We start from the raw sequence: 22,661 nt of genomic DNA, 5'->3' as shown, positions 1-22,661 counted from the left end.
GTGTGCATAGGTAAAGAGACTCAAATTAGTAGTATCTTTTCCTGTGAGAGTGAAGGGCTGAACTTATATCGATTTATAATATATCATTTGAGAGAGAGAGAGAGAGAGAGAGAGAGAGAGAGAGAGAGAGAGAGAGAGAGAGAGAGAGAGAGAGAGAGAGAGAGATATCTCTTCTGCCTTTAGTCTGCTTTGAAAATGCATAAATGTTGTAATTTCAGTATGCTGTATTATTATTATTTAATCTTATTAATATTTGAAAATTAGCTCTTATTAGGTAAGTCATTTATATATCATACAAGCATAGTTAGTCGTCATCTCCCACAAATTTGTTAGAAAAATATTATGCAGTCATTCTCTCTCTCACGTTGGTGAGAGAAAAAAAATACTATTATAAAACGCTCTTTATAGTATAGTATTACAAAGCCCGTGAGGTACAAGCTTTGTGATTGGTTAAAATCCCACCCTTCCTGCCAATAGCATGTCGTCAGAGGAGGGTGGGAAGGGGATGAGGGGGTTGTTACAAGTTGTTATTGGCTACTGTCAGTCCTGCCAGCCAATAGCATATCGTCATGGAGAGAAGGGGTTGCTACGAGCTCTGTTATTGGCTAATTCTAATCCCCCGAGCCGGTATCGTCATAAGCCTTCAAAAAAGCAATAAAAAAAATTGTCACACAAGCGATGATGGGATTTTAGAATATTTTTATGTTTACATACAGTAATCGATATTTTTGAAGGATATATGCAATAGAGAGAGAGATATGGAAGTTGGCCTTACTTAAATCTTGAAGTGACATTATTGAGTGAATTATTCGAGAACAGAAGAGAGAGAGAGAGAGAGAGAGAGAGAGAGAGAGAGAGAGAGAGAGAGAGAGAGAGAGGTTGAATGAAGTGATTACATTTTAAGCAGTTTTATGATTTCACTGGATTTTAATTTAACTTTTATCAATACTTTGCTGTGGTTACTCAATATTAATATTTTAAAATTAGTAAATATTTTTTCATCATAAAAAATTATTTAGTCATGAAAATAAAATAAAAATCAGTAATTTAGTGAATATTGCTCTATGAAAAATCCGCGAATGTAAATTTTCTTTCATGTATGTGTTGGACACGAGTCATCCCAAATATTACCGTCTGAATCATAAGAAAACTTTAATTTATTCCTTAGGGGTGTCAGAAAACAACAAATCCTGCATTTATATTGAGTTTTCACAATAAAAACCTCCAGATATTGACCATTCTGCTGTTTTGGATGCATATCTCTTCCGATCGTCGTCGGACTGGCGTCTGTCGAAAAATACCGTCGAAAATCGTAAGAAAACCTTACTTTTAATCCTTTGGGTGTCTTGAAAACAATGAATCCTGCATTTATATTGAGTTTCTCATGATAAAACCCTCCAAATATTGACCAGTCTGCTGTTTTGGATGCATATCTCTTCCGATCGTCGTCAGATTGCGTAAAAAAATCCGTTCGAAAATCGTTAGGAAACCTTATTCTTAATCCTTTGGGTGTCTTGAAAACAACGAATCCTGCATTTATATTAACTTTCTCATAATAAAACCCTCCAAATATTGACCATTCTGCTGTTTTGGATGCATATCTCTTCCGATCCAACTCGTTGGACTGGCTTGGCGTCTAAATACCTCCGTCGAAAATCGTAAGAAAACCTTTACTTTTAATCCTTTGGGTGTCTTGAAAACAATGAATCCTGCATTTATATTGAGTTTTATAATGAAAACCCTCCAAATATTGACCATTCTGCTGTCTTGGATGCATATTTCTTCCGCCAAAGTTGGTCACAATTGAAACCGGACTGGCGTAAATCTGAAATACCGTCGTAAAAATTGTAAAAAACCTTACTTTTATTCCTTTGGGTGCCTTGAAATCAATTTATCCTGCATTTACATTGAGTTTTTCAACAGAAAACCCTCCAAAATTGACCATTCTGCCATTCTGGAGCCATATTTCTTCCGTCGGACGGGCGTTGTCAGCGTCAAGATTTGTAAACCTGGAACATCGTTGTAACCCAGGAAATAATTTTTTATGAATATATTTGAAAAAGCATTCGTAAACTCGAACGTCGTAAAGCTTGAAAACCGTCAAGTGATGTAAAAAGGACTGTCTGTATATATATATATATATATATATATATATATATATATATATATATATATATATATATACAGTATACATATACAGTCACTGCAAAAAACATGAACACCCCTTTAAATGAACAAAAATCAGAGCAATGTTATCAAAACGGAATAATTGGCAAAGATTTTGTCTTATTACCTTTATTCAGTATGTTGACATTTCTCTGTTATTTTTAAGTACTATCATGCACAAAAGTCCATTCCCTTGGCTATCCAGAGAGTGAACACGAATCCAGTGACTATGACACACCGAAGCAGTTGAACAAGTAACAAAGGGAAGACCCAACAGATGTTGCACAGTAAGGGCATATGGGAACAGGGAGGAGGAGTGGGTATTTTTCTTGAGCACAGAGTAAAGTCTCCATATTCTAATATCGTTAAGAAAGTGATCGTAAGGGTTTTGCTTAGGAAGTCAGTATTCATGAATTAGTACTCCCTACAGATGATCGTACCTTATAAACCGTAAACACTGAAGCTGAAATGTTTTGTATTGATCTTGTGGACAATTATGTCTGGTGATAAGATATAATAATCTATAGGAAATACTAATTCATGAATACTGACATCCTAAGCACTTTTCTTCTCAGATTTCCTTCGCATATTTTCTTAACTGCACATTTTACACTCAAACTTAGTATTGTCAAGAACAAAAACTTTACGTTCACTTTCTTAACGGTACTGAAATATAGGAACTTTACTCATTGCTCAAGAAAAATAGCTGCTTCCCATTCCTCCTTCATATTTCCATATGCCCTCACGGTGCGACATCTGTTGGGTCTTCCATTGGTTACTTGTTTAACTGCTTCAGTGTTTCATAGTCACCGGATTCATGTTCACTCTCTGGATGGCCAAGGGAACGGACTTTTGCGCAAAACCAATAATGGTACTTAAAAATAATGGAGAAATGTCAAAATATTGAATAAAAGGTAATAAAACAAAACTTTGCCTGTTTTTCTCTTTTATAACACTGCTCTGAATTTTGTTCATTTAAAGGGGGTGTATGGAGTTTTTCTATGACTATATGACTATATATATATATATATATATATATATATATATATATATATATATATATATATATATATATATATATATATATATATATATATATATATATATATATATATATATATATATATATATTATATATATATATTATATATATATATTATATATATATATATATATATATATATATATATATATATATATATGGTATGGGGGAAATATATATATATATATTATATATATATATATATATATATATATATATATATATATGATATATATATATAATATATATATAACAATTTGCAGAAATCCTATAGAAGAAATGGGTTTGATGGCAGTAGGTTCATGATTAGATGAGTTGTTTAACTGTTTAATAATTTTTATTGATGATAGTATTTGTTTATATTGGTTTAATTATAGATAGGGTTATGCCATCTAAGTTTGCAGTGTTTGTATTTTCTTTATTTGAGAGTACAGTAAGTAACCCAGTACAATGGTCAAATGGAAACTGGGTATTTGAAAATAGTTACCAGTTGCATTCATATTGTTGACATGCTTATATACACAGTATTGATCATTGTTTATTTAGATACTTTTGGCATGTCAATAAGAAAAGGGATTTTGACAAAGGAAAATCTATTTCTGAGGAAGGCCCCGTGTCACCCGGTGAAATTCCATTCATGCACTGAATTTCTAGGTATAAAATGCTAGATATACCAGAGAAAAAGAGCTTTCAGGAATGCTGGGGTTACTACCCCAGATCGAAAGCGTCTTCTCCAAGGAAGACGTCGGTATAACCAAGGGTGAGTGAAAGGATCACTACCACGGAGTCACACTCGAAAGATATCCCCATGTTAAAACCCCAGAAGAGAGCGGTGAGCCGTTACAGCTCCCACACGCAACACCCGCCAGGCAGGCGACACCAGCGCCACCTACCTCATTCCAGGCTAGCACCACCCCAGGCTTGGCATGTGCAAGTAGGGGAGCAGAAGGTACTTCAGGGAAGGTCACTGGGTGACACGGGCCTTCCTCAGAAATAGATTTTTCCTTTGTCAAAATCCCTTTTCTGAGTCCAGCCCCGTGTCAGCCCGGTGAAATAGTGATAGAGAATCATGCCAAGACTGCTAACTACGAGGAAACAAGGTAATCTGAAGAAAAAAACACAAGTTATGAAAATGGTTTTAATAAGGATATCTCTCACATGAAAAATTGAATATTAAATCGAAAAAGTACAGTAAAAAATCTTAATATTACGGTAGATGTTGACAAAGCCAACAGCGTGGCAGGGAAAAAAAAACCAAAAATACTTAAGACTACAAAGGTATAATGTTCATTCAAAAAATACTTAGACTAAAGAGTAAATATAACCTTATAGCTACACACGCAAGAGACAAATACAACATGGGGAAAAATATATATATATATATAAATGGGGTACATGGAGCAAAATAAAAACCGCCCAGTACCCCAAAGATAATCCATAATCACAACATGTCAAATTACAGTTTCCAATCAACAGAGACAATAATAATATCAATATGAGGAGCAAGGCAGTGAGGCATGATCAACCAGGAGGGCAAGCAGAGAAGTAAATGAGGCAGGCGGGGGGGGGTTAGGGAAGGATAAAGGATGATGACTAATTAAGGTGGGGAAATGACACTTCCCACAGCTATTGTAGAAAATTTCAGGGCTTGAGTGATTTTTAAATAGTGGCGTTTAAACACTAGAGGTGATTTCCAACCCGTATATTTGGAGAGTTCTGAGAAATCCATATTATGAAAGTAATTAATAGAAGTAGCAACTGCTCGAATATCATGAACCTTAGGAACTGAATCTGGGTTAGCTTGTTTAATGAAATACAAAATTTGTTGCCTTATTGCATTTAGTGATAGAGTACCACCTTTCTCCCTGATAAAAAGAGGACCCGACTTACACTGTGGAGTTCTTAAAAGGTAAGACTTTAAGGTATAAACTGGGCATAAAGACTGGTCTTGTGGAAGGGCACCACCTTCCAAGGAGACCACCTGTCTTGAGGGTCTTCATTTTTAGCTAAAAATCTAGGAGCAGGGGAAAGGAGGACTTCTCCGGACGGGAGGAAGTTAACAAAATCATCACCTCTAGTGAGAGCCGATAGCTCTGAGATTCTGGCACCTGAAGCCAAGCTAATCAGAAATAAAGTCTTCCTTAACAGATCCAAATAAGAGCATTGATAGTTGTCAATCTCAGATGCTAACTTAAGAACATCATTGAGGAACCACGTAACAGACTGTGGGCGTGATACGGGTCTCAGACGAGCACATGCTCTAGGAATAGATGAAAAGTAGGAATCTGTAAGGTCAATTTTAAAGCCATATAAGAATACCTTCTTCAGGGCTGACTTGGCTGTGGTAATAGTGGCCGGGGCAAGGCCTTTCTCAAACAATGATCTAAAGAAGGTAACTGCTAGGTTAGTCATCATGGTTTGGGCTTCAGATGCCTTCAGAAAGGAGGCTAATTTTTTGACTGCTGAGTCATATTGTCTAAGAGTAGAATCTCTCTTGTCTGATTCTAAAAACAGAGTGTTAACGGGGTCAATGTTTGCTCCCTTTTGGGCTGCGAACTTTATAAAGTCCATAAAACTAGGGCATTCTGAATTCTTGAGGAAGCTGACACAGTCTTGGTTTGTACTGTCTGGGTCAGTTTGGGCTTGGGAATCCAAAGACACGCAACCCCAGTTCCTGAAGAAGAGGGAACCAATTGCTCTTCGGCCAATAGGGGGCTACCAGGGCTGGTTGACCTTTGAATGTCCTGAGTTTGTGTAATACTTTCAGCAGCAAGTTTATTGGGGCAGATAAATCTTCTCCCAATTGTTCCAATCTACTGTCATTGCGTCCGTGGCATACGCCTGAGGTCCAGGTTCGGAGCCACATAACAGGGAAGCTTGAAGTTGCTCTCCGTCGCGAACAGATCCACTTGGAGACCCGGAACCTGGCGGCAAATCCAATTGAATGATTCCCGTCCAGAGACCACTCCGTCTCCAACGGAGTAGTTCTGGACAGGGAATCTGCCACCACGTTCGCACCCCGCTAGGTGGGTGGCTGACAGATGCCAGTTGTGCTTGTTCGCCAGGGAGAAAATAGCAACCATAACCTGGTTTACTCGACCTGATTTGGAGCCGCCCCTGTTGATGCAATGAACCACCACTGCGCTGTCCAATACCAGCCTGATATGAATCCGGCTGGGGTGCCGGATTTTCTTTAAGGTTAGAAAAACCGCCATAGCTTCCAGGATGTTTATATGGAACTGCTGAAACATTGTGGACCACGTCCCTTGTACTTTTTGTTTTGGCGAATATCCTCCCCAGCCGCTTAGAGAAGCGTCCGTGTGAACTACTAGCGCCGGAGGGGGAAACTGATGTGGAACTGTCTTGGACAGGCCACCGACTGTGGACCAAGGCCGCAGTCTTGTCTTTAAGATTCGGGGAATAGAGGAGACCTTGTCTCTGAGCTTGACATTGGCTCGACTCCGCCACACTCTGTTTATGTCTTTTAATTTTGCTTTTAAGAGCAGGTCCGTCACTGAGGCAAATTGAAGAGACCCAAGGATTCTTTCTTGGGTCCGGCGGGATGCTGATTTGTTTTTCAGAAATTTCCTGGTAAGGGACACTATCTCCTTCCGCTTGGGAGGCGGGACGGATAACGTGTAAGAAGACAGATCCCACTGGAGACCCAGCCACTGAAACCGGGACTCCGGAGTCAGGTGGGACTTCTCTCTGTTCAGCTGAAAACCTAATGACTCCAGGAAGTTGATGACCGTGGCCGTGGCCTTCCGACATTCTAGAACTGTTGGAGCCCAAATTATCCAATCGTCTAGGTACGCTGCTAGGGATATCCCTCGGGACCGGAGTTGCTGAACTACCATGTCCGCCAGCTTGGTAAATATCCTGGGTGCAATGTTTAGACCGAAAGGCATGACCCTGAAGGAGTAGGCTTGATTCCCGAGTCTGAAACCCAGGAACGGAGAGAAGCTCCGCGCAACCGGGACGTGATAGTAAGCGTCTGAAAGATCGATAGAGGTGGTGACGGCTCCACGCGGAAGTAGAGTCCGTACCTGAGCTACCGTAAGCATGCGAAATTTGTCGCATTTTATGTAGAGATTTAGACGCGACAGATCCAGGATCACTCTTTGCTGATCGGAGTCTTTTTTGGGAACAGTGAATAACCTGCCTTGAAACTTTAGGTGCCTTACTTTCTTTATTGCTCGCTTGTTGAGCAGTTCTGCCACGTAGTCCTGTAGGACTCTTGAGGGTGGCTGGTAAAACCTGATCAGAGGAGGAGGGTCTTTGATCCAGCTCCATCCCTAGACCCTTGGACACAATGCTGTGTGCCCAAGGGCTGAAGGTCCATTGGTCCCTGAACCAATACAGGCGACCACCTACCTGTTTGTTCTCAGTGGGAGGGAGCAGGTTTGTTCCCTCTACCACGTCCAGGCTTACCTCTTGGGGTGGTGTTGGACTTTCCTCTGTATGGGGGCCTGACCTCTTCCCCCTTGCGCTCCTATTAAGGCCGTGAAAGAATCCACGGCCCTCATAGGTTGGGTTGTATGCTGGTGAAGCAACATAGGAGAAGGTGCAGCTGAATGGGCTGGTTGAACCAGCACATATTGTTGGGGATGGGCCTTTGAGGTGGAGGGCTGTGCCTGATGATGGGGTCTCTTGTGCCTCCTGAACCGTTTGCCTCCTCTCGTCTGGGGACCGCCAGATTCTGTGGTCTTCCGCTTGTAGGCTGAGATGCCCCAGCGAGAGCGCAGACTCTGGTTGGCCCTTGTAGCCTCCTAAGTACATTGGTAACCTCTTCTTCAGGAAAGAGGTTAGGTCCCCAGATCGAACTCTTCACGAGCTTGTTAGGCTCGTGACGAATGGTGGCATCAGTGAAGATGAATTTCCTGCATTCGAGCCTGGCCATCATGAAATCAAACAGGTCAGACTGAAATCCTGCCAATAGGGACTTAGCCAAGACCTGGAAGAAAGGCTCGTCTGCACAGGAGACGGCAGTGGCTTCAGTGAGGCAGACGGAGTTCAATGACCGGGCTAGCTTAGTCCGGGCCTCAAACTCCGCCTTCAGCAGGGCTTCCGGTAGCTTGGGAAGCTGCTCGCTGAATTGCGTTGAAGCGCAAAAGCGTCCAGCTTTCCCCACAGTAAAGGTGGTGGGGCGCGTCAACCCAGAACTCATCACCCCTGGGAATACCAGGGATGTGGAGTCTGTCTCTTTCATCTGTGGCAAGGGTTGCCATCAAAGCACGCTCGGGCCGTAGCCAGAGCGACTTTGTTCAAGCAAGGAGTCGGCAACCTGTCACCCAGGGCGAATATAGTAAAGTTGCCCTTGAAAGGCATCAGTTTAGTATTATCAGCCTGCCACTCCGTCAGAGTGCGCAGGAGAGCCGACTGAGCTTGGTCTCTAGGGAAGATCACTGTCTCCCTAGGAACCTTGTCTGAGCGCAACCCAGGCTTCCTCCGTCAGCCTAACGAAGCCTGGGTAAGGGGGCAAGAGATCGGCGGGAAAGAACTCCAAGTTCTTCCAACCGCCTCGTGCCAAGACCTTCAACCGTTAAGGTGCCATCGTGTTGGATAGCCCAGAGGGCGAAACGCCAAGGGTTCCCGGCATCAAGGAGGAGATCCGCCGTGTCTGGAATGACATACTGGGGTTGGCTCCGCCTGGGCGAGCTATCCCCGCCAGTATATTGTCATGACTGGTCAGTTTCTCAGAGATTTGTGTGAATTTGGACTCGACCTCCGCCGAGAACCTCTCGAAAAGCTGGTTAGCAAAAGACTCCGGATCAAAGGCAGGCTGGCGAGGAGGGCTTGGTTTTGATGCCCTCTTACTCGCGCCTTTGCCGGAGGAACCAGACTTGCTCCCGGAGGCTACCGGTGCTGAGACCTTAGCCTTCGACGGGGGGAAAGGCAAGGCTTTCCTGGAAGACGAGGACTTAAAGCCCTTCGCCTTCCATGAAGTCTTCAACTTCAACTTGGGGACAGCTGATGGAGCTCTGTCACCCAAGGAGGAAGACTTCACAAAACCTGCAAATGAAGATATAGATGAAGCTGGGGAGTCAAAAAGGGGGCCCGCCCCCGCAACCTCACTTACCTCGCTACTTACCACCTGGTCCTGTTCTGTGTTGATAGGCTCCAGGTCCAAGTCTAACGCGGCGACGTCCTCCGAAACCTCCGCGTATAGGATGTCCACTTGGGGTGGCTGGGTTGCATCCCGGATCTGCTGTATGATGGGGGTGGCAAGTTCTTCCGGCACTGCGGCCGCCACCCGTGCGCCGGGGTAGAGCAGGTCCCTCAACTTGGCGTCGAGGACATAAGGCTTCCCCAACGGAACGTTCCTCCCGAACCCAGCCACCCAGGCGGAGAGATTCCAAAGAAGTTTTCTTGGAGGACTCGTCTGCCTGTAAGAGAACAGACAATTAGGGTTGAACGAAAGGATCCGGAGAACCATATAAACACTATTTCGATATGAGGAGCGTAATGTGGAAAAAAAACTATATCTTACCGACTCATCCTGGACAGTTGTGCACAAAGCGAAGCAAACCTCACAACCATCGGGTGCCAGACTACCAGGTCGTCCTAACCGGACCGCACAACCAGCGTGGGTCCGGCACACTACGTGTCCGTATGGTTGCTGCAATGAAGCGGTGCACCCCGGCTCCTCACAGCGAACAGTCTGTAAGTGTAAAAAGTACATGAACCTACCACTCTAAGTAACCTAAAGCTGGCAAGCCAGGGAATTTCAGCTTACAACCGGAATGCTCCGGTGGATAGGAAACCCCTCGATAAGAACTAGGCCAATGAGCTCCAAATTAAACAGAGTGGAAGGTAAAGTACTTCCAGTCCCCGAATACTCCGCGGAATGAAAGGTTTGAGACAACAGGTACTCACCACAAGGGCTGCCAGTAAAAATAACGGCGGAACCCCGGCGTAGAACCGGACTCAATAACATATGAAATAATGTAGTGACGGAGTGAGATACTCACTCTGTTAGATAAATATAGACTTATATAAAAAACAATTAATAGAATAAACAAGTGATGGTAAAAATGAGAAATCCACTCCGAGACCGGAGGGATCCGTCTATCTCATACACTCCCCTTCTCTCGGACTTCCCGCCAGTGAAACAAGGTGGGTGAGAATCGTCATGATAGGCCAAGTATATAACATAAGCCGGAGCAAGTGTCAACAACCCAACCAAGAAACCCGACGGAGAGGAATGAAAATGTGGGAGAGAATGTTCGAACCCGCTCGAGTCGGAGCGAGTAAACGAACCACCAACACAAACACAGCGCTGCTTGGGACTTGTCTGGGAGGGAGCGAATCTCTCCACCAGGGGGAGTCCCCCAACTCGGAGAAAACGCCATCTAGCGTCACCCGCACGAGTAGAGCAAGAGCTGGTAGGGGAGGGGGAGGTGGTGGGGTAGGGAAGAGGAGTAGGCTACGAGAGTGAAAACAGGAGACAAGGGAAAATGATTCACCCGCTCAACTGCAAACACACACCGCCAAGAAAATAATAAAACTTGGTAGGGTGGCCTACTCCTAGGGAGGGATGCGACCAAGACTCAACGCCCAACTCCTGACTAGGCGAAGCCTAATAAAAATTCTAACTAGGCCTAGCCTAGGCTAACGGAAGGAGGGCAGGAAGGGTGGAGGAAGGAAAACAGGGAGAGAAATTTAGTGCCGAGAGCCAACCGGGACCGAAAAGAGGGGGCAAAAAGGCGACTAGCCTAGAGGAGACACACCCAATGAACTCTACTCCTTGAAAAGAAGGGGGAGAACGAAGGGGCTCACTCTGCCACCCCAAAACGACCACGGAGGAAACAGCAACCAAAACTCCCTCAACCTGATGAATACTCCACACCTAACCTAAAAGAGAGGAAAGGGGATGGCCTAATGTGATAGGCAAGGGAAAGACCCACACATAATAAACCATCACACAAAAACATAGAATTCTAAGAATAATGTGCTCATGCGGGGTGCGTAGCCTACCTCGGGGAAGCGGTTAGATCTGAGGCTGCCGCTACCTCGAGGAGGTAACCAAATAAATTATATATATATATAACAGAGCACCAACGCCAAGAAAAATAAAACATAGGCTTAATATTAGACTAAAATAAAGTAATACCAACTAGGAACTCAGCCTGGGGGGGAACCTAGGCGGGGCACAACGGGAACCTAATAGGGACTCGTAAAGGTCTATCAAATTTATTAAGACTCAAAAGGGTGCCACCGCAGGAAACCCGCCAGGAGGAGAACCGGGGGGCAGATAATAACATATAACGACAAGGAGACAACCCTGACAGAAAAAACTGATGGGGTCGCCTTGCGGTCGACATGGCTGGTAGGGGACGCCGTGGCGTCATAACAAAGTTCTCATAATTGTGAAAAAAGAGACAAATACAGCCAAAATTATCGAAAAAACCCCACAATAAGATGGTACTTAACTTGGAGATGGTAAAGTTGCTCGAAGACATGGTGAATTAGAAGAATAATCCAAATAAGGGCACAAGCACAAAAATGAGTAGCAGCAAGTCACGTGCTAGAAAATGGAATGAGGTAGGTGGCGCTGGTGTCGCCGGCCTGGCGGGCGTCGGTGTGTGGGAGCTGTAACGGCTCACCGCTCTCTTCTGGGGGTTTTAACATGGGGATATCTTTCGAGTGTGACTCCGTGGTAGTGATCCTTTCACTCACCCTTGGTTATACCGACGTCTTCCTTGGAGAAGACGCTCGATCTGGGGTTAGTAACCCCAGCATTCCTGAAAGCTCTTTTTTCTCTGGTATATCTAGCATTTTATACCTAGAAATTCGTGCATGAATGGAATTTCACCGGCTGACACGGGGCTGGACTCAGAAAATATTTTGTTGTGAAAATTGGATTACATTTGAAGAATAATCATAACTCATTATGACAACTATGACAACACTTAAGAAGTACTCATGTTGGTATTTTATGTAATATATTGTAGCCACCAGTGATGATAGTGAAGATATTAGCACCTTGAGAATTATATAAAATAACTTACAAATGAGAGAGTACAGAATGCTTATCTTTCATACTTTTCAGGATATGACAGAAAGAGTAGAATCAGAGCACAGAACCAAACTTGAGCAATTAAGTGCCATAAAGGATGAAAAGAAGTAAGTATCATAAATATTTGTTTGTCATATACAGAATGCTAATACTGTAAGTGCTTTTCAACTTTTTTCTTTAAAAATGAGCAGCTATTTCAGTATCCTTCCAACTTTCTTCTTACTTAGACACAAACTCTGATAATCTACACACTTGAGTTACCATGTCCTTAAATTGACTAGTCCTGTTGTTGGGTCATTGCTGCTTTGATTTGAACTCATTATTATTATTATTATTATTATTATTATTATTATTATTATTATTATTATTATTATTATTATTATTATTATTATTATTATTATTATTATTATTAACCAGACCTGACCTGAAGGGGTTGTTTTTAAATAAAAACCATCTTATCTAGTTAATTACAACTCTTAAAAAAATGTCATGACTGAGTAAACTGGAATGGCTGAAGATTCAGACAAAATTGTCTATAAGTATTTGCATCATAGACTGGATATTTGCTGCTGGTGTAAGTCAGGACAGTCAGATAAAAGTGCCTCATTAATGACTGGATAATGTGTGTTATTCATTATAAGCATTTATTCATTTTTGGTACAGGCACTTCAAATGATTCATGCCTTCATTTAGGTACTTATGCTTTTGAGTACATTTCTCTTTTAGAGCTCTGCAGATGGCCATGCCTACAGGTTCAACAGGAAATACAGTTAATGGATCTGTGTCTGCTGTAGATGCCTCATCAGACATGTTTGCAGGATTAGACTTGGGTTCAGTTGGAAGAGGAGACTCAGCAGTCAAGAAAGGCCCTCTTTCTCCTACGAGTCCAGATTCAAAATCAGTGATGACCCCAGCAACATCCCTTAGTTTAGAGGACAAACAAAGGTATTGCTCTACTGTATTCATATTGAAGAAAGAAAATTGTATTTTATTAGATATTGCTATAACAATTGCTTCTGAAAGGTTGTTTTAAGAAGCAATATGTATTTTGAGTGGTCATGTTTCAAATGACAGATGCCATGGGTAAATCTTAAAAAAGTCAGGTGAATAATATGGTAATTAGCCAGCTCTTGTGGAAAGAAATATACCTTGATATCAAACAATATCTTGAAATCTTGCAGCAACTGAACATTCAATTTGAGAACAACTTATTTGTCTTCTGACACTTGTCTGAGTTTGTTAGTTTGGCATCCTTGAGTTAATGGCAAATTACTGTGGTTGCCAGGAAATCCTAAGAGCTCTTAAGATCTCAAATGATCACAGTTCTTTTTTTGTCAAGATCTTGAATAATATGAGTTCTTTTTTGTTTTGGTAACTGAAGTCTGTTTAACATCTGTTTCTATTTTATGTTGCCCAAGGGCATTGATTTCTTAATAGTTATTATTTGTTCCGACACTGATACAGATACCACAACATCATGTGACAGGAGTATCCTTAGGTGTGCATGCACAGACGGCTATGGTAGACTCACTTTTAGAGAGTAGCACTAGCTGTAAAAGAGGCCCCCAGGGACCAACATCCTCCAGTTTGTTCTCAGCCGTCATTGTGTTAAGACGCGCTTCTTAAGCCCTGCGTATATTAATCTCGCTTTATCATGAAATATCTGTGTTTTTGAGACATATGTGAACAGTGTATGGTGAATATCATAGTATGTTTTGCGTTTTTCCCTGATTATGACATCGCCAGCGAAACCGGTCTCCCATAAGTGTCCGGGTATTACTCGGAAAAGGAAAACGTGAATCATGGTCGTCTTCTCAGTGGAAGAAATATGAAAATAGAAGTGCTAAAAAGAAGTCAGAAAAGGAAACTTCGACTCCCTAACCCATAGAACTTATCCCTTCTCCCGCAATCTTTGCTTCCTCTCTGCTTCCTGTTACCCTGGAGCAAAATTCCAGTATCAAAGAGATGATGTTGGTTCTAACAAAGTTTTTTGGTAAATCTATGGTTTCGAATACATCCAATCCAATCAAGAAATTGACAACCTCTGGTAGCAAAAGTAAGAAGATCAGCGTTAGCCAGGCTAGCCTGATACTGGGTCCCAGCAGCTCCCAGAGGGGCAGAGGGAACATGACTCCCAACGTTTCTCCCAGTCCAGTCCCGGGTACTAGTGGCATGCGACGGAGTGGAAGTTCTGCCTCTCCTGCATCTTTCTCATCAAGTTTTTCTCCTCCTGTGTCAAAACGTTGCTGTTCTCAGTCTTCTTCCGAGAGCTCCTCCCGATCACGCTCTTTAGACGGTGCCTCACAAATCCAGGCACCGAACCGTCACTCCTCATTCTGCACGGTCTTCAGATGCATCCCGTTCCTGTTCCAGGGGAAGAACGCGGCATGGCAATTCCCACAAGAGAGCAAAATTTGCGGATTCCAGGTGCCAAACCATTATTCCCCGTCCTGCACAGTTTTCGGGTGCCTCTTGTTCCTGTCCAGGAACTGAACTTGACATGACAATACCTGCAAGAAAAGTCATTCTCTTAGCAAAAGATGCTGGATGTCTTCTCCTTTTTCCTTGGACGATGAACTGAAAGTTAGACCTCTTCGCTTGGATGTTAATTCTCAGGAAAGTTCGGCTTCATGGACCCAGTTTTCTTTCAATATAAGCTGTGAGTTTTCTGGGAGATGTTCCCCATCTTAGCATTTAGTACAACCTATCAAAAAGAGAAAATCTATAGCTTCTCCAGATTCCCTTTTGCCTTCCAAAAGAAATGGAAGACATGTTGCAGTCAGTCCCCAGATGTGGAATCAAGTTTCAGTCATTTACCTCAGGATGTTCCAGAAGAATCTCTGAGTTTTCCAGAACTTATTCAGAATATAAGAAAGATTTTTAAATATCCAGAACTGGAACAAGAAGATAAAGGAGATTATGCAGACTCTTCCTTCTTAGAACAGGTAGCCTTTTCAGCTATGGAAACAAAACATTCCATCCGCCTACCATTGACTAGGATGGTAAAGTCGTCAATTAAAGAAATTGATTTGTTGATTGCTAGGTATGAAGGTTCCCTAGCCACCTCCCGATCACAAAAATTGTTACCTCCTCCTTACCTAGACAGGCAAAGTATTATGTACCAGAGAAGCCCACCTCCCTACCCAGGGTAGTGAATGGAAGTTTGTCAGGGCTATCGAACAACGCTTCCTTAGAGTTCTTGAGACAAAAGGTTCTACTTTCTGAGATGGTCAGTCTGGAGCTTAGTTTGGAAAGAACTTTGAGAGTGGCCTCTTGGCTTGACACCTGCCAAGGGGCCCTATTGAAACTGATTCAGAATACTGTTTCTCGTGATTCCTGGACTGTAATTGAAGACTTCTTCTCTCCATCAGGTAAAGCTTTAAAATATATGACTAAAAATGTAGCGAATGTTTGGGCTAATGTTCTATTGAAAAAACACGATTCCCCCCTGTCAATAGCTCGGAAGCATATTTCTTCGGAAAGTTGGTCCAGTCTCAGGAATAGCCCTTTACCCAAAATGTCTGGGTATTTTCTCCAAGACTTAGTCGACCAGGCGATCTCTGACAGGAGGGAAGATACTAAGTATTTTGTTTCTACCTCATCTAGCAGACCTTCATCAAGAAAGCAATCCTTTCTTGACAACAGAAGTAAACAGACTAGGACTGCAGTGCAACCTTTTTGTCACAAGTTTCGTCAAAATTCCCAGTCCAGGGGTAGGCAAAGAGAAGGTTGACTCCAATACCGTTCCTCCACTCCCTCACGGTGCAGAAAGCGAAAGCTGGGACCATCAAGGGTGTCCACCAAATGAGGAAGACTGCTTCCCCCGCCTTCTTTCGCTAACCAGGGTGGGAGGCTGTCTGAGATACAAGTGGAAAGAGTGGCAGAAAGCCAGGGCAGAGAATTGGACGGTACTAACCTTGAAGAAAGGGTATGTTATTCCCTTCCATCAGAGACCACTTTTGTCTCTCTTTCCTCTGGAGTTTCCCTCTTACAAAAAAAAAAACTCCCCCAAGCAAAAGGCCCTACAGCAAGGAATTTGAAATATGTTGGACAAGGAGGCTACTGAAATAGTGAAGAAACCATTGCCAGGGTTTTATAGCCGCCCTTTCCTGGTACAGAAAGGATCAGTGGGTTGGAGACCAGTAATAGATCTATCATCACTGTACTAGTTTCTACTTGATACTTATCTACAAATTCTGATTCATCCTTCCTTCAGGAAATTCCATCGATTTGTCTCAAGAAGGACAACTTATCAATTCAGGGCCCTCTGCTTCAGGTTAGTGACAGCCACCCAAATCTTCACGAAAATTTTTCAACTAGTTTCAGCATGGGCCCACAAGAGAGGCGTCCGTCTCTGCAGGTGTCTGGAAGATTGGCTCATTCTTTCGCCCTCTGCAGCCCAGGCTGAGAAAGACAGAGACTTGATTTTAAGGATATGCAGGACTCTGGGGATTCTCATAAACTTCAAGAAGTCGGATTTAGTTCCGACACAAAGAATCATGTATGTACTTGGGAATGATGATAGATTCCTGGATTTTGAAGGCTTTCCCATCACAACAAAGGTTGGAGAAGTTTCTTGAAATTTTGAGAAGGTTCCTCTCCAAGCCAATACAATTTGTATTTTTCCTAACATACAAACCCACAACATCATGTGAGTTTTTAATTTCCCACCTCATGCCTCCCCTCTTTCCTGATATGTCTCATGCATCTTGGGCGAAATATCATGGTTCCCTCCGGCTATTCACAAATTGGTGGATGCTGGTCCTGCAGGCCTCTTTTATAGCTAGTGCTACTCTCTAAAAGCAAGTCTACCATAGCCGTCTGCTCATGCGCACCCAAGGATGCTCCTGTCACATGATGTTGTTGGTTTGTATGTTAGGAAAAATACAAATTATTGTTGAATTTGTCATATTTTACATTTAAACGAGACTTTTTGTATAATATTCAGTATGATGGATTCGACTGTGTTTTGCTTTTCATTATAAGTATTGTTTTGGCAGTTAGTGTAGTTTTCAGATTTTTTTGTAGTGTAAGAGAATTTGCATCCCTTTTTTGCTTCCATGTGAGTAACAGGATGTAATTTAATATTGTTCATATGTGGAACAAACCTTCAGTTTTAACATTAGGTTAAATCTTCTGGTGCCAGCTGGAAACCAGTTTAAAAACAATAAAAAATCATATATGCAAGGAATCTGTGGCATCTGGCATCTGATATGCAGATGAGGTGGAAGCGGGTCAGAGACCCAGCTGGAACCTTGTGACGCTTTCAGTCTTTCTTCAACCGCCTTGGAGAGCAGATGTTCACTTTTGCTCTCCTTTCCCCAAGCCAGTTTTTGTCCTGAGTCTGTGATGCCTTCCTACTAGTTGTGTTGTGTTTTTGGGTGTCTGTGTGTGTTTTGTGGTCTTATCATACTTTCCACTAATCAACCTAAGAAGCCCCATGAGTGCCAACGCGTGTCTTGGTGTTCGAGGGTTTCCATGTTCCCGTTCTTGGCTTCTTCAGAGATAGACCCCCATTCTTCCTGCAGTAGGCGTCGTTCTGATTTTTGTAATAAAACCAGTCCGTGCCTGGAATGTCGTTCCTGGCCTGTTGTGCAGTGGAAGAAGTTCTACAAGAAGAGGGAACACAAAAGGAAGTCGGAGCTTCCATCTTGGGAGGGATATCCTCCTCCTCAAATGGACGCTTCTGCTCCCCTTCTTCCAGACCTATTCCATCTGCTTCAGCATCCACTGATGGATGCCTTTTCTTCCATTGATTCGTCTTTGGAAGCATCGGGAGTTGGTCAAGGTGATTTTATGAATCATGCTGCCCTGTCTCTCTCGGGAGGGAATATTTCCCCTTCAGGGAGAGAGGAGGCAGTGCCATCTTGTTCCTTTGTTTCAGATTCTGATGCGCAAAAGATGTCGTCTATTTGGCCTCCTTAGGCCTACCTAGGGTACCCTCTCTGGATGGCCTGTTGTCACATTTCATCTCTTCACATTTACCAGTGTCAGCTCCCCTGGAAGTCCCCCCCCTCCCGGCCTCCTCTTCTTTGGTTCTTGTGTGATGCCACCTAGCAGGACGCCTTATTACCTGCAGCAATTCCATCACGATGCCCTTGGTCAGACTCCTGCTACTGTGACGTCACTCCCTGCATCGTCTCTCCCTGTGATGACAGTATCCATGACGTCACAACCGACTGCTGCCATGATGTCATTTTCTGCAGTTAGCGATCCTTCAGAGGCATTTGTACAGACTGTGGTGGACAGACTAGACTTTGTTTTTTGAGAGAGGTATGACGGTCTTTCTGTCAAGAAAAGGCTTAGGCTTCTGTCTTCTTCTTTGTCCTCTTTGTCGTCTTCGTCGTCATTGTCGTCTTTATCTCCCCCTACTCGTGCTCAAGTTAGACGTTGGAGGATTGAGGACTTTGTCGCTTCGCCACCAGAGAAGCCAAGGACTGTTTCGTGAGCTTCTTCCCACGGACGTGTGTCTCCAATTCGCGTACGCAGTCGTCGTCACTTCCATGTTCCTGCGGATGGTGTTCATCACTCTGCAACCCCTCAGAAGTTGGCTTCAGTCATTCATTCTTCTCCTCCTCGTTCCATGCAAGTTCGGCAGAAAAATGATATGGCTCCAATTAAGAAGTCGGAAGTGGTGGACCTCCTGTTAGAAGTCCAGTTGTTCCGAGGCCTACAACATGTTCTTCGAGGATTAGAGTTTCCTCTCGTGATCTTGTCATCCGTGGATGTGTTCTTAGCCACGTCTGTGATTATGGGAAAGGACATTTAGCTTACCATGGATGTGCTTCTAGGACCCTCTGTGGATCTGATAGTGACTGTGGTTCTCCACCTCCCAAGATGCTGAAACGTTCCATGTCCCTTTCACCTAGGAGGTCCCACGTACGCCGTTTGTCTTCCCGAGCCCGTGGACGTGACTCATCAAGATCTAGGTTTCATGTTTCGTTTTCTCGTTCTCCTGTAAGGGATCACGTACGTCGTTCGTCTTTGTGTGTCCATGTACGTGACTCTTCTGGTCCAAGAGCTGATGCACGGCCGTGTTCCTACGTTTGTGGACACGACTCGTCGTTGGCAAGGTAAGTGATTGGGATCCTTCTCTTCCATCTACCTCAGAGCATGAGCCTTCTTTGCATGAAGCAGAGGAGGGGGAGGGTCAAGAGTTTCTTGCTTCGTACAGGGAGATTATTGATTTCATTAGCGAGTGCAACAATCTCTCTCAGAGGTCTGAGATACCTTCTTCAGTGACTGCTACGGGCATAGAAGCTTTACTTGGACCGAAGAATGATGTAAGAACTTCTTTTGAGTTACCTTGTTCCGGGCATGCTAATTCAATCTTAAAGCATGTGACTTCTTTGGTTTTGGGATGGGATAATTCTCTGCGTTCGAACAGATCTTTCAAGCTTCTTCCCCCTCCTCTGATTCATCACAGGAAGTATTACTCAGCAAGTCACATACTTCTGTTGAGTAGACAGCTTAGCTCAACTCTACTCTAATGTCATTCGCTTGAAGCCTGGGTTAACACTAGATCATGTTAGGGCTGACGGTCCTTCTTTAACCTTCCAGGAAGCATCTCCCTTGGAGTCGACTGCTTCTTCTGCCTTTCAGACTGTCTAATGGCTAGATTTATGGTCTTCAGCAGTAGCTAGGATTTCTTCATCCCGTTACTACAGGTTACTACAATCGGGTGCTAAGGCCATATCACACCTAGGCCAATTGAATGCTAATTTATGGGCTAACCTCCTACTGATGAGAAGGGATGCAGCAGCTAAATCAGTTGATGCAGACTCTTGGCTAGCCTTGCAGAATGGAGATCTCCAAGGATCCCAGCTTCTCCTGCCTAAGGAACAGCTGGAAGCTTCAATTGTCAGACGTCGGGCCAACACCAATGATCGCCTTGTCCAACAGGCAGTGGCTAAGTCTTCATCTCAGTCTTGCCCTTCCACTCCAAGACAATAGGCAGTCTCCTCCCAGGAAGTCTTCAAGACCTGCGGCTTCACCTAAGGTTTCCCAGCCAACTCCAGCACCAAGGCCGCGGCCTCAGTAACGTCCCGTTCAGTCTCACCCTTTGAAACCAGGGAGGGGGAGTAAGGGCAAAGACAAGGGTGGATGTCGATAGATTGGGCGCCACTCCCCACCCATTGCCACTGGTGGGGGGGATGCCTGGCAAGCCACTTGGCTATGTGGCATATGCATGGAGCGGAACTGTGGGTAGTAGATGTCCTTCTGGTGGGGTATCTACTTCCTTTTGACTTCCCTCCTCCTGTCTCTGATCGACCTCTCCTACACCTGACAAACCCAAGGCTTTCCGAAGCACTTAGCTCTCCAAGGGGAAGTGAGGAAGATGGTGGACAAAGGGGCAGTGGAAAAGGTAGTTTGTCCTTCTCTGGGGTTCTACAGTCGAGTTTTCCTGGTACCAAAAGCCACTGGTGATTGGAGACCAGTGATAGAACTCTCAACTCTGAACCTTTTTGTCAGGAAGACGAAGTTCAGAACGTAGATGCCCTGGACAGTCTTAGCTGCCATAAGGGACGACGGCTTCATGTTGACTATAGACTTGAAGGATGCCTACTTTCAGATTCCTATCTACCCTTCATCTAGGAAGTTCCTCCGCTTCAGTCATGGGGTGCAAGTGTTCCAGTTCAGGGTCCTTTCTTTCGGGCTGATAACAGCTCCACAAATGTTCACAGGAGTCTTTACCCTAGTGTCAACATGGGCATATGCTCAGGGGATTCGCCTGTTGTGATATCTCAACGATTGATTGGCCTTAGCAAGTTCCTGGGAAAGGCTGATTTGGGACAGGGACCGCCTTCTCCAGTTTTGTCGCAACCTAGGTATCATGATAAATACAATCTTCTTCCCAGCCAGAGGATTCTGTACCTGGGAATGGTGGTAGACACAGCCTTATCGAAAGTTTCCCATCGGACCAGAGGATAGAGAGGTTCAGGGGAGTAGCTCGCTCCTTCCTTTTAAAGAAGGAGCAACCAGATCACCAGTGGCAAGTAGTTCTGGGCCTCTTGACTTCTTTGGAGAAGCTGGCAGAGGTGAGAAGTGACCTCCTGTGGAGGTTGGATGACCAGAACCTGATGATGTGAGTTCCTCTTCATTTGCCACCTCCGGATCTTCTCCTGTTCTCAGATGCAACCTCCGAAGGTTGGGGTGCTCATCTGGAAGAGCTCCTGACTTTGTGGGTGTGGAGCTGTCAGAACAAGCAGCTCCACATCATGGAGTTAAAAGCTGCTTTCCTGGGTCTTCAGGAGTTTTGGGAGAGGGTAGTAGGTTACTCCGTTGTTCTGATGTCGGACAACGCTACAGTGGTAGCGTATGTGAACAAATGGGGGGCTGATGTCATGCCAACTTCACTTGCTGACGGTCGAATTGCACCAGTGGGTAATCGACAACTCGGTGGAGATCATGGCCAGGTATATTCTGGACAAAAGAAATGTAGTGGCTGACAAGGTAAGTCATCAGGGACAAGTTCTAGGTACAGAGTGGTCTTTGCATCAGGACATAGCGGACAGGCTGTTTCGTCTGTGGGGAAGACCCTTGTTAGACTTCTTCGCTGCAAGGTTCAACAGAAAGCTAGAGGCCTATTGTTCGGTGGTCTCGGATCTGTTCGTTGTGGCGAAGGACGCCCTCCAACATCCTTGGGACAACCTGGAAGTTTATGCCTTCCCTCAATTCTGCCTGATCCATCTTGTCCTGAACAGAGTGATGATTTCCAAGAATCTCAGGATGACCCTAGTAGCTCCTTTGTGGCTCCAAGCAGAGTAGTTCCCAGATCTTCTGTCACTGCTCTTAGTGGGGCCGAGAGAGATTCCCCCTTGGCACAATCTTCTCTGCCAACCTCATGTAGAGAGGTACCACCAGTTGGTAGGGTCCCTGTCTCTTCATGGTTGGAGGTTATCCAGTATCTCTTGAGTGAGAGGTTTTTCTTGCAGAACAGCAACTCAGATGTCCATCTACCTCAGGAGATCTTTGTCAGCTGTGTATCAGGGCAAGTGGGCCATCTACTGTGATTGGTGTCGTTGACAGGGCTTCTCTCCACTCAGAACTGTTCAACAGATAGTGGACTTCCTAATCTATCTCAGAACAGAGAAAGGGTTTTCTGTTTCTGCTGTCAAGGGCTACAGGGCTGCTTTAGGTTTAGTTTCTCCCTCTGAAAGACATGGACATCTCTTCATCCTGGGAAATCTCTATGTTGTTCAAGAACTTTGAGCAGTCTTGTTCTCCTAGGGAACTCAAGCCTCCCACATGGGACCTAACTCTGCTGCTGGGTAGTCTCACTCAAGCTCCATTTTAGCCACTGCGTCAATCATCAGACAGGGATCTGACTTTGAAAACAGTTTTTCTCCTGTCCTCGGCTTCCTCGAAGAGAGTTGGTGAGCTCCATGGTCTAGATTATGACATCAATCACACCAGGGGTTTGGGGTCTGTGGC

General features: G+C 44.1%; 1 protein-coding gene across 2 annotated transcripts in view; it reads left to right on the top strand.

Annotated features, from left to right (window-relative positions):
* The window catches only part of LOC136847093 (SCY1-like protein 2), a 144,201-nt gene that overhangs the window by 107,271 nt on the left and 14,269 nt on the right, over positions 1–22,661 (top strand). For both annotated transcript variants that reach the window (XM_067118395.1, XM_067118394.1), the window contains 2 exons: positions 12,261–12,334; positions 12,954–13,172. In XM_067118395.1, coding sequence (XP_066974496.1) covers positions 12,261–12,334; positions 12,954–13,172 — 293 coding nt within the window. The remainder of the gene's footprint in view (positions 1–12,260; positions 12,335–12,953; positions 13,173–22,661) is intronic.

Source organism: Macrobrachium rosenbergii, chromosome 16 (assembly GCF_040412425.1).
Source record: "Macrobrachium rosenbergii isolate ZJJX-2024 chromosome 16, ASM4041242v1, whole genome shotgun sequence".
Lineage (NCBI taxonomy): Eukaryota > Metazoa > Arthropoda > Malacostraca > Decapoda > Palaemonidae > Macrobrachium > Macrobrachium rosenbergii.
This window is presented reverse-complemented; position numbering and strand designations above follow the sequence as displayed.